The following is a 12,478-nucleotide window of genomic DNA, read 5'->3' on the forward strand; positions in this document are numbered from 1 at the left end:
GCAGAGAAAGAGACAGATGGACTGACTGACCAACAGAGAGATGCTGTACAAGACAGGCACAGTGACAAGAGACAGAGAGCCTGGCAAAGTGACAGACAGACAGACAAGTATACACAAAGAGAAACGTGCAGCAAGTATGCCAGTTGTACTTCTAGAGGCACCCAGTGAGCCAATCACCTGGCCTGTCAATCACAATCCTACTGAAAAGTAGGGGCTTTCTCTAAACCAGTCAAGAAAATATAAATCCCATCTCTTCTTTCTCTCTAATCCCCCCCAGACGCATTCACGCCACACCCGTGTCACACCAGATCCCCCATTCTCTGGAATCCAGGGGGATGAAAGACCATTAAGGGTTAAACCCTAAAGCAGACACAGAAAAGAGAGGGTGAGGGCCCTAGGGGAGATTTCTAGTCTGAAAGACACTCTACAAAAATAAATTGTAATTGAGTTTAATAATCTTCCCCTTTCCAGAAAGGGTCTGACAGATGTTGCCTGGTGCTCACTTCTGCCCCATTTCAAATATTTTTACCTTATTTGGATGAAATATATTATTTTTCTAATTAAAGGAATTTTTTTTTCCTCCAAAGGGCTGGTTTTCTCCTCCGTCCAGCTGGTGCCTTTATTAGGTTAGTGCTCGCTCCCTTTTGGGGATGGGATTGTTTTTTTCCCTGAGCCAAGAGAGACCATGCCAGCCCCTCAATCCACAAACGCACAAGCTCAGCACTCCTGCTGCACAGGGAATCGGAGTGGCTTTCCTGTGCCCTGCTCTCTCTTCCCCCGATGCACCTCAGCTGTGTTTACTGTCTTATAGCAGCACAGGTAACCACCAGGGCTGGGTCTCCATGGCGGAGCAGGTGGAGGAGGCCTTAGATGCACGTACAAAGGTCTACACCGGATGGACTCCTTGGGAAGCTACAGTGTGGTCCAGTGGGCAGGGTACTGTACAGAGTCAGGAGACCCAGGATCTACTCCGAGCTGTGCTGTGCGATCTGGGGCAAGTCACTTCCCCTCTCTGTGCTTCTGTCCCCCGCTCCGCTTGCTCGGCTGGTCTATTTAGATTGTCAGCTCTATGAGGTAAGGTCTGTCCCTCGCCAGGTGTTTGCACAGCGCCCAGCACCATCTCGGCTGGCGGCTCTAGGCACTATGCTGATACCAATACGAAGCACGGGAGAGCCTGCGGGTCAGGACCAGCTCCAGGTTTTGTAGGAGCAAGGGAGAGTAACACAGGGGGGACCTACCTCCTCTCGCTGCTTTCAAGATCTGTGTCGGGAAATAGAGCTGAAACACGGCTTAGCCAATGGGGTGCGCATCAAAGGATCCCGTGGGCTGCCAGCAGCAGAGGAAGCTGGGTTCAGAGCTCTATTCAGCCATATAGGCCCAAAGCGTACGGCAGGGTCACAGCGAGAGGCAGCACTAAGGCTGCTATGGTGCCTTTGTTCCCAGGAACCCACAGCCCTTTATTGATGTCACAAAGGAAAAATGGGGAGTCAGATTTCTGTGCTGGGCCCTGGCAGCCCCTCCCACCCCCAGTCCTCCCAAACCAGACTACACAGGACAGACAAGGGGGTACTCACCTTCCCGGCCTCAGGAAGCCCTCGTGGTGCTGACGTCAGCATTCCCGCAATCCACTGCTTCTCTCGGCCATCACACACTTCGGCTCGTGACCTCCTTGGGTCACAGCAGATCTCCAGGGAGGGCTGAGAGGGCCCCCGGGAGAAGGTGCCATCCCCCAGCAATAAGGGAAGGAAAACACAGCTGGAGTTAAGGGAAACCTTGTAGCTGGGAGAGGGCAAGAAGCAGCCAGGTCCAACATGGCCACTTCAGGGCTGCAGCTGCCTGGCTCAGCCACATGTAAAGGGCCAGTTCCAGAAAGGCATGCTGGGGGAAAAGTTCCTGAGACACTCCACACTTGGGAGGAGCCAGGGCCTTCTGCATGTGGCATATCACCACTTTCTCAGTCTCACTCAGGAAAGAGCCTGGGGAGGAGGTAATGCTTCTTTGTGAGCTACGTGACCTGGGGTAGAGATCTGAGCCCAACTCAAGGACAGGAAGGATGGTGCAGTGGTTAGGGTGTTAGCCTGGGACTTAGGAGACCCAGGTTCAAGTTACTCTGCCACAGAATTCCTGTGTGCCCTTGGGCAAGTCACTTAGCCTCTCTGTGCCTCAGTTCCCATCGGTACAAGGTGGATAACAGCATTGTTCTCCCTCACAGGGGTGTGGTGAGGATAATTACAGACTCTGCTCAAATACTGCAGTGATGATGGGGGGGGGTCATCTAAGTAGCATCAGTAGTTTTGCTTTGCAGTTTTCCTTTAAGATGGGGAAACTGAGGCACATAGAGGTAAAGTGATTCAGCCAAGGCCACACAGTGAGTCAAGACTAGAACCCAGCACACTTTCCTTATGCCTGAAACAGCCTCCAAATCTCTTTTGCAAAGTTCTCTCCCAAAAACACCATGGAACCTGCCTCTTCTAGGATGCATTCCATCTACCATCCCCTCTCAGCACTAAACTAGCTCAACTCCCAGTCTCCTTACTCCCTATCCCAAACCGCCTGGCTTACTCTGTGAGCACGCAGAGCAAAGTGCTGACAGTTCCCCACATTATCTCAAGAACTCGCCTGTCTCCAGCAGCCCATGTGGGTGGTGGGGTAGCACTCACATTGCAGTGTACACAGCAGGACTTCAACTCTGGAGTGAGACTTCCCCATGCCCGACAAAGCTGCCTGCACTTCGTGTTAGGCCAGGGGAGAGAATATGCATTGGTTTGAACTGAGCAAGGAACACCCAACAACAGGGGATAGCCTGCTCCAGATCTTGTGGAGACAGGACAAGTGAGGAAAGGGAGATGCTTACAAGTGGTGGTGGTGGGGAAGGCAGGAGAAGGTGATGCGCTTTTGAGCAGATAGAAGCACGTGGGGGGGGGGGGGGCGCGGAATATAAGGAAAAACTTGTGAGACACATTTGGCTCTTTTAGTTAAAGTGCAGCTCTTGGAGCCCCCCCACCTCCCCCCCACCCCGTTCTCCACCTACCAGACTGGGGGGGCAGGGGGGGGAGCTCGGGACTTCTGCCTTGCAGCAGAGTGGTGAGGTAGGGGATTCTGCCCAGAGGGGAGGGGAGTCTTGGGGCTTCAGCCCCACAGGGTGCGTCTGCTGGAGCTTGGGGCTTCAGCAGGAGCAAGTGAAACTCGAGCCCTGGCAGGGGCCTCCCGAGGTGCTGAAGCCCGACTCCCAGCAGGGGTGCCTCGGCTCTTGAACTTCTCAAGATTATTGTATGCAGCTTGGCGGGTCAGTAAGTTTGGCCACCCCTGATCTAGAGCTACAATCACTCTCTCTCTCTCTCTCTCATACTCTCACACAAGTGGGGGCTGCAGGACAGAACTGAAGTGTACCAGCAGGCAGCATTTGGGAAACCCAGGATTAAGGTGCCTGGCCAGCATTGTGCACTGGGGGAATTCGCACAATGCCTGGCTCCAGCCAGCCTCTCACTTTCCTGAACTCTAAACTCACCTGGACAATCTTGACTTTATGTTGTCTTGAGAACAGATCCTGGCTCGCTCGTCATCTGAGATGGAGTCAGACAAAGACTATTTGGGGACGTCCCTCTCCTAATCACTTCCCACTCTGGCATGCTTCCAGAGATGTCCTGGCATCTGTACTGCTGCTGCTGGACACTGGAGCATGTGTTCTTTTGCCCCCATATTGTCTGACACAGCATAGGCTGTCTGCATCCACTCGGGGAGGTGGGTTGGTGGAAGTATGGTGTCTCACTGAAGTGCTTCTCAGCTGTTCATGGGGGGGGGAAAGGCCTGGATCAATGATCCTTCTTCTCTGCCAGCCTCATCCCCTTCTACCTGCTCCTCTCTCTTCATTCTGCACCAGCCTCCCTCCTTTGTGTCATTTGCCCACTCCTGACTTCATTCCTTCTTCCACTTTGTCCTTCATGCCTGGAACAGCCTCCAGATGCACTTATGCAAACCCCCCTCCTACCGACACTATGGAACCTGCCTCTTCCATGAAGCATTCCAGTTACCCCCACCCACCACTCCACTCCACTCCTCCATCACGCTGCTCCAAGGTGTGTCCCCCTTGGTGCAAGGGACTTGTCAATCATTTGGCATAGTTCTCCTCTTTCTGTACAGTGGCAAGAACCCCTGTAAACACATGTAGAAAGCTATTGGTGGGGTATCTTCACCTGACAGAGGCTGCTGTCATCTCTCTTGTCCTGCAGAGAAAAGGGTCCCTTCTCAGGGATCTGTCAGTTAATGTTAACGTGTTCCCAATGCATACTGGCCACTGTATGAGTAATCAGTTTCCAGAGCAACTGATTTATGAAGCCAGGTCCCAGTAGGGGTCTGGGGTAGAAAGGAGGAGGCATTATGAACTGCAGGTCAAGCTCCACTGTTTGTCAGGACTACAATACTGGCCCAAGCATCCCAGCATCAAGCCAAGGCAATCAAGAAAGGCCCCTGACAAGAGCAGTTCCATCACCCTTGGTTAGCTTGTCAGTACTTTCATTACGTGGATAGCTGGAAAGCAAAGACAAGATGTGATTGACATAGGAACTAATAGCACCCAGCACTCCTGGGAATACCTGTTGGTAAGTAGGCCTTGCTCTCCTTAGGCAGCACTTGTGAGCGAATAAACATAGTATCAGCAGCAAGATGCCCAGGGTTAAGTTTTGTGACCAACAGGAGCTCTGATCCCGCTGGCAGGGGACGTACATTGGGTAGAGAACAGGCAGGCTGTGACTTAGCAAGAGAGCAAGGTTTTCAAGGCCTGGAAAATTTGGGAGGGGGAGGAGAATCACTTTGTGCCGCTGCACCACAAAGCAAAGCAAGGTTTGAAAAACCTGTAGCAAACACATCTTGTTAATGAACGGAGCACGGAGGGAAGGGAAAAAAAGCTTCGGGCTGCCTGTGCTGTAAACCTCGTAAGTCACTCCGCAAGGCGCATACCTCAGCAACATATTTTCCACATTTCACTGACTGCTCTTGTCCAGGCACTTTCTATTTTCAAACCCTTCTATGTATATAAAATGTACACGGGCAGGGCAATACTTTTTCATTACATCCCCACGTTCGCCCTGTGTTTCCATTTCACAAAGATTCTTGGCTTGGGGAAAAAGAGAGTGCCATCGCCCAAAGAAAGCCTCTGCTTTTAAACACTCTCTAATTTGCCCTGTTTTAGCTAAATGCAACGTTCTTTGTGAACGTTAAAGGAGAGAGGGGGGGGGGGGGAGAGAGAGAGAGAGACTCCTGAGGGAAGATACTCGTCCATTTAAGGAATGAGAAATCATCACATTCAACAGCAGGTCTAAATACAGTAATCTGAAGGTCCCTTTCTCTCCCCCTGAGCAGGAAAATGTCACCATGTACCAGACACACAAATACCCAGGAATCAAGTAAATCCCTCATTTTTAAGAAGGAAGCCAAATACTTCAGTTGAATGAAGATGGTATGATAGCAGCTATGAGTTGCTATACGCCATGCCTTGCAGCGCCTCCTGTTGGCAGAAGGTGGGGTTAGACAGCCAAGAGATGCAACACATCATTCCCTGCAGCACCTCCTACTGGATGACAGGGGGACTGGAATAGCTATGTGTTACCTCAGAGGTGATGCACCTACACCATCCCCTGCAGCGCATCCTGCTAAGAAGTTTAGACGAGGGCAGTTTCAAGTTATGGCACAGCCAGAGCTACTTATACTGTTCCCTGCAGTAGTTCCTGCTGGGAGAGAAGGGCCCTGGAGCAGCTGTCAGTAGCCCCAATCACAGAGCATCTCCGTCATACCTTGTGCTACCCCTTGCTGGGAGAGCCGTGTACTGCAGCAGCTGAACACAAAACCAACCTTAAACGTTTTTTCCAATTATCTTTCAAAAATGTTTTTATAGGGGCTCCATTTCTGGAGCCTGCCCTCCCTCCCTCCCTCCCACTTCCCTCCCCAGTCCTCAGAAAACAAGAGCAGCAGCAATCCTGGCGGCCTGGTGTTAAATAGTGGTAACCCATATTTATTACAATTATATACAATCGTATTTTATATTTGAAATCTATACATGATCACACGGACGAGCACGTTTGCTTGGTGAGGACGACAGTGAGACTCAGATGTTACAGGAATTGCTCTGCTAAGAGGCTCTTATGCAGTGAATAAGAATCAGACAGCACCATTTTACCAGTTGAGAACACAATGCTGCAAACAAGAGGTTTCAAAAGTTCTTGGTTTGTTTTTGTTTTTAGCCTGTGTAGGGCAAAGAGGGCTGAGGTGGGGTAGGTGGGGAGGGGAAGGGGTGCATCTCTGCTCTGGAAGTGCTCTCCACACTGTGAACAGCACTTTGCTGAGGTGGGTGTGTACACTTTGCTCCAAACACAAGTCTCGACTAACTGTTTCTGGTGCGCTCTCTCCTTATTTAGGGAGGAAGATGGGCTAAGAACTATTGCCAAGATTCAGAACTAATCAACTATGCCAGGGGCCAAGACACCTGATCCATTCAGGCAGGCTGTCAATAGAATGGAAGATGCCAGACACGGACACGAGCTCCCCTTCTCTGCATGGGAGAGCAGCGACGAATTGAAGTGGGCAATCCAGGTGAGAATCATACTAACAGGAGAAGGCCTTTCACCTGAGGGTAATTAGTAATGAGGCTTCCTGCTCTCATGATCACGAGCCATGGGTCTGGCCTCTAGCAAGAGGCTGCAGGAGTGTGGAGGGGAGAGCAGGGGGCAGGAGTACTGTTCTTTGGACCCAACAAGAACTTCTCAAAGGCTGGATGGTTTCAGGAACTGGGCCTGGCCCGAGGTTTGGGGAGGGGGATGGCTGGACTGGGAGGCAGATCTGACAGGGATCTCAGAAACAGAAACAGCCTGGGGGTGGCCAGTTTGGGGATGGCACACCATCTGATTTCAGGACTAAAACCTGATGGAAAATTTCAGGGGTTGGGCAGAAGTGGTTTCAGACTGAGATACAGTTAAAGGATTGGGGATGAGAAGGGGCTGGGGCAGGCCTGTTTCTAAGATCAGAGGGAAGATCTCTAGGAAGCAGCGAGGAGCTGGCTGGTTCAGGAAGGACGCTGGATACAAGGGAACTTGTTTCTCTAGCTGTGGTGCGTGGTCAGGTGAGTACTCTTCTAGCCTAGGCAGCGACCCCCAGCTCAGATTCCTGCGGTGGTGCTGGGGCGGAGAGGGAAAAGAAGACACTGCAAAGCTGCATGGCCCTGGGTGACACAGGACCCGCCTTGCTCACTGGAGGATCAGGACGCTACTCGAGGTGAATCATGGGCGAATCACTGGGGGGGCGGGGGGGGGAGGGGAGAGTTCTCTCCACCGAGTGAGAGAGGCACCAGGGGCTGGGGGAAGGCTGGACAGATGCAGGGTGGCATGGGAAGAAGCCCATTCACCCTAGTCGATCTCATTCTCATTGCTGGCCCCTTCAGGTCTCCGTAGCTTCTCCACCTGCTCGTTAATCTGCCCATCCCCTCCTCGTCGGTCCTCGGTCTGGACGTCCAGGCACTCCTCTTCATCCACATGGCTGACATCATCATCCTCATCGTCCTCTTCCTCCTCATTCCCTTTGTCCTCCCTCTTCTCCTCCTCACCCTGCACTTCCATTCGCACTTGGCCCTTGACGTCCATCACCACCTCGCCCTCCTCCTCTGTACCCAGCAGGTGGCAGCTGACTGTTGCCCCTTCTGGGCTGTGGTTCTCCTTCACGGGTGACGAGGAGGTGGACTCGTTGCTGACGGGCGAGATGTCACTGCTGCTGTTGTGGTTGGTAGCAACAGGGTTGGAGGGCGAGGAAGGCTTCACCGGGATTTGCCATGATGGGATCTTGGGAGCTGAAGGGGAGGGAGGGAACTGCCTCCTTGGGGGGACGGAAAGGAGAAAAAGGAGCTTTTATTACAAGCACTGCAAGGGGGAATCATCAGAGAAGGGATCAGCCTCCCGGACGCACAACATGCTCAGGGAGTCACAGAAGGTGGGACCAGGATCTCAAGTCTCCTCTGTAATAAATGAATAGTAACGAGGCTCCTTCCCCTCTCGTGCCAGGATGTCAAAGCACTTTACAAGCATCCAGGAATTGAGCCCGTGCATGAGAAGAAAATACCATCCCTGTTCAGAGCTGGGCAAACCGAAGCGGTGAGAGATTGAGAGTGGGCCAACTTCATAGAGGGAGCTGGGACTAGAGCTTAGGGGTCCTGACTCCAAGTCCCCCCATCAAGCTGTAGCGACTAGAGAGTGCTGCCTCTGGACAGACAGGGAGGTTTCATTGTCCCTCCACAACCATTGCAGCTTGAGGAAGTTCATTCCCATCTGCGTGAGGAGTCAGGAGCTTCAACCCCAACCTGTGTCTGAGCCGCAGTGAAATGGCAGCCTGGTTCCCCACCATCTCCCCCATGCACGTGTGTGCTCACACACGCACTAGCTCACTGAAGTCCAAGTCCAGTGTGCACTGTACCCATCTGGACTAAAGCCTCAGCAATTGTAAAGCAGTTTAGTGCCACTGACTTCCATGGAGTTATACCAATTGACATCAGCTGAGGAGCTGACCCATCTGTCCCTAGTGGCAGCCCAAGTAACCACATGGGGGAAGAGGGAAGAAGGCCTTGTGGTGGGGGGCATGCTCCATCAGGTGCCTTCGGAAACACATCCGTCACCCAGAAAGGGACTCACCAGGACCCGATCCTGTATTCCTCATGCAGCCCCAGCTCCCACTGATGAGAGTGGGAATTCAGCATGCATAGAGATATGGGATCAGGCCCTTAAAAAGGAAGTGAGTGTGGGAAAGGGTTCACACGCTCTGCGTGTTGAGCTGGCTTGTGCCAAGGATTGCTCCAGAAGAGACCCAGGGAGGCCAGCTACCTTTCTGCAGGGAGCATTCAAATGAGGCCAATGCAACAGATTTAATTTTCTTCGGCAGACCTAAAAACAACTGCACTCACCTCCCTCCCTCTGCCAGTGGCCTTGGAGGAGCTCTGCCGTTCTAGCCTCCATCTCGTCCGAGTGCAAACAAGCTAATGCCTGCATTATTCACCAGGATCATAAATGCTATCAAGAAATTCAATTTGGAGACTTTCTTGGCTCCAGTGTTGCCGCCGCCTGCTCACTGCAGGGAGATATGCCTTTTTTTTTTAATTTCATTTTTTTTTTTTCCCCCAAAGCACTTAACCCCCGGCTGCATAAAAACAATGAATTTCCCTTAATGACAGCTGTCCCCTCGCCCACCCCAGGGAGCACTATCCCACTGCTGCCCATCAACAGTAGGGAGCAGGGGCCATCCAGGCCAAATACATGAACCTGGGCAGAACCCTCCTCACTGGAAAGGTGAAGGGATAAGCAGCCCTGTGAGTTGTGCTGTTCATCTGGCCTGAGACAGAAAGCCATGCCAAAGGGTGGCCAGGCTTGTGAGCTCTGTCCAAACATCCCTGAGTGACGCACTTCTCCCCCAACCCCCGCCCTCATGGAGGGGCTTCAATAGCCAATGCCCTTGCTCCTAAAATGAGGCTAGCGTGACCCAAATGGATGGAGACAGGACCTGTGACTTCTGCCAGAGAGTGACATGACATGACCCCAGTTCCCCAAAGCTTTCTACTGTGATTCCCACTGGAGTGGGGCAAAGTCCCTCAGGTGCAGCTTAAAAAAAAATCAAACCCAACCCAATTTCTAGGCCTCTGCACCCATTTAGTGCACCTGCTTCCATCCAGCAGCTGCTTGGTCTCATCTTAAACAAAGTCTGCCCATCATCACTACCTATGTCATAGAGCAGTGATGATGGGCAGACTTTGTTACATTTGGGCAAATAGACAAGGCAGGGTGGGAAGAACTAAGAGCCAATGACTATCAGAGATGCTTTAGGGGAAGAGGGTAATCTTGTGGTTAATTCAGAGATGTGAGCCCCATTCCTGTCTCTGCCACTCACTCGCTATGTGTCAGTCAATCTCTATCCCAAATGGAAACAATAGAAGTTACCTATCTCCCAGGGACACCGTGAGGTTTAATGCATGTTTGTAAAGTGCTCTGAGACCCTTGGATAGAAGGCAACACTGAAGTGCAAAGTAATATTATTAAAGAGCATTGACAGAGGGGCAGGGTTAGTTCTAGTTCCTCCCGGTAATGCCCTCCTCCCTCCTGAGGGAATCCCAAGGAGTGTCGCCCCTCCTCACATTGCTATCCCGCAGACACACCCCTCCATACCGGTTTAGAAGGAGCCCCTTTAACGAGTAGATCTCAGATTTCAATTCATTGATATTCTGTGACTCCAGGATCCAGTTGGTGGAAGTGGTGGCCTAGGACACAAATGGAAGAGGCAATGGTGAGAGAGTGGATTGGGAGATAACTCAGAGCTGTTCTCCGTCTACCCTCCCTCTCCACCCCCAGAGTCTTCAGCAATGGGCCACTGTGCCTGGGATCTGGCATTTAAAACCTCTTGATGCTGGGAAGAGGGATTTCCGCAATGTGAGCTATGTACCTGAGTGTTTCCCAAAACAGGCCAACTGTTCTATTGGCAGCCTCCTAGGAAAACTTCTTAGCTCTGATTCTAGGAGGAGTCAAAGATTTCTCTTTCATTCTTGAGAAGGGTTAACCACTTCCAACACACTGTGCACAGACTAGGATCAATGCACCAAGCCTGGCCTTTGCTAAAGCACCCCAAAGGGAGTTTTCTTCTTTTTTTTAAAAAAAAGGGGAAGCTAGTATTTCCTAGGGTGCTGAACAGAGATCCCTACAGCAAGGTGTCTGTGAGAAAGCCAAGGGCAACCAGGCACAGAAGCAATGCAAGCTTCCTCACATGGCCCTGCCAACATGCTCAGCCCTGACCTGGACAGACCACTTCTAGGGAAAAGGGTATGGGATTTTGAGTAAAAATTTCAAAAGCACATGAGTGATTTAGGGTCCCACTGAAAGTTGGTGGGATTTAGGGGATTTGAAATTGTTACCTCATGTCTATAATGTAGAGTCAGTTCCTTCTCTTTTTCCTGACATTGCCCTCAGTCAATGTAGCAGATTATAATCTGAGTATCTGCAGGCTAGACACTGGACTGAGAGCACTAACTCAATCTCTCCTAGATCACCAAAAAAAAAAAACTGCCACTAGACTGTACTCCATGGAGTTTCTAGGGGGACTGTGCAATAGGTGTTTAAAAGCCCAAAGGACTCTCCCCTAGATCAGAACAGTTAGAGCTGTGCCTGAGCTACCAGACGCTCTCTCCAGGAAGCAGCTGCATAAGACACTCTCCTCTGGACATTTCAAGGCAAAGAGCCCAATTCGGTGGGGGAAGATGACGAGCAACTCACAGAACTCTGGTACAGCTGCTAGTGGTACCACGTCAATACTGCACAGTGATGTCTGTCAGAGAGTGGATGGAAACTGGGGCAAGGCCCTGCTTTGGGAAGATTTGCTGCAAATAATAACTTGGCAGTTTTTGTTTTATACATTCATGGGACTAGAAGCAATATCACTGCTTCCCACGACCAGACTAATTTTGCTTTCCCGTGTAAACAATGCTAAGGGAAGAGTGCTCAGAAAAAGAAATAATCTCCTGCATTGACAGTGCCCCTCATCTAATCCCCACAGTGAATACAAGAATGGCCATACTGAGTCAGACCAATGGTCCATCTAGCTCAGTAGTCTGTTTTTCAACGGGGGCCAGTGCCAGATGCTTCTGAGGCAATAAATAGAATGGGGCAATTATCAAGCGATCCATCCCCTGTTGTCCAGTCCCATTTTATGGCAGTCAGGGACATGCAGAGTATGTTATTGTGTCCCTGACCATCTTACCTAACAGCTATGAATTTATATCCTCCCAATTTATACTTTTGGCCTTCACAACATCCTCCGGCAATGAGTTCCACAGGTTGACTGTGCAATGTGTGAAGAAGTGCTTCCTTACATTTGTTTTAAACCTGCTGCCGATTAATTTCATTAGATGAACCCTGACTCTTGTGTTATGTGAAGAGGTAAATAACACTTCCTTAATCACTTTCTCCACACCATTCAAGATTTTATAGACCTCTGTAATACCCCCCACTAAGTGATTTCTTTTCTATGCTGATCAGTGCCAGTCTTTTAATCTCTCCTCATATGGAAGCTCTTCCATACCCCTAATCATTTGTGTTGCACATTTTCCAGTTCTAATATATCTTTTTTGAGATGGGGTGACCACAACTGCATGCAGCATTCAAGGTCTGGGCATATCATGGATTTATTTAGTGGCATTATGATATTTCATCTTATTAGCTATCTGTTTCCTAATGGTTCCTAACATTCTGTTAGCTTTATTGACTGATTCGGTACACTGAGCAGATGTTACCAGAGAACTATCCACAATGACTCCAAGATCTCTTTCTTGAGTGGTAACAGCTAATTTAGACCCCATCATTTTGTATGTATAGTTGGGATTATGTTTTCCAACGTGCATTACACAACATTGAATTTCATCTGCCATTTTGTTGCCCAGTCACCCAGTTTTTTGAGATCCCTTTGTAAC

The 12,478-nt window shown here is 50.5% G+C and overlaps 1 protein-coding gene across 4 annotated transcripts in view; it reads right to left on the reverse strand.

Moving 5' to 3' along the window:
* The window catches only part of PEX14 (peroxisomal biogenesis factor 14), a 196,956-nt gene that overhangs the window by 88,110 nt on the left and 96,368 nt on the right, over positions 1–12,478 (reverse strand). For 3 of the 4 annotated variants that reach the window (XM_043531589.1, XM_027826787.3, XM_037881462.2), the window contains 2 exons: positions 10,188–10,279; positions 5,982–7,857 (listed from right to left, as the gene is read on the reverse strand). In XM_043531589.1, coding sequence (XP_043387524.1) covers positions 7,395–7,857; positions 10,188–10,279 — 555 coding nt within the window. In that variant the 3' untranslated portion in view covers positions 5,982–7,394. Of the gene's footprint in view, positions 1–5,981; positions 7,858–10,187; positions 10,280–12,478 lie in introns of those variants that run through there. The other variant, XM_043531590.1, reaches the window with a different exon arrangement.

The sequence above is a fragment of the Chelonia mydas genome, chromosome 18 (assembly GCF_015237465.2).
Source record: "Chelonia mydas isolate rCheMyd1 chromosome 18, rCheMyd1.pri.v2, whole genome shotgun sequence".
Taxonomy (NCBI): domain Eukaryota; kingdom Metazoa; phylum Chordata; order Testudines; family Cheloniidae; genus Chelonia; species Chelonia mydas.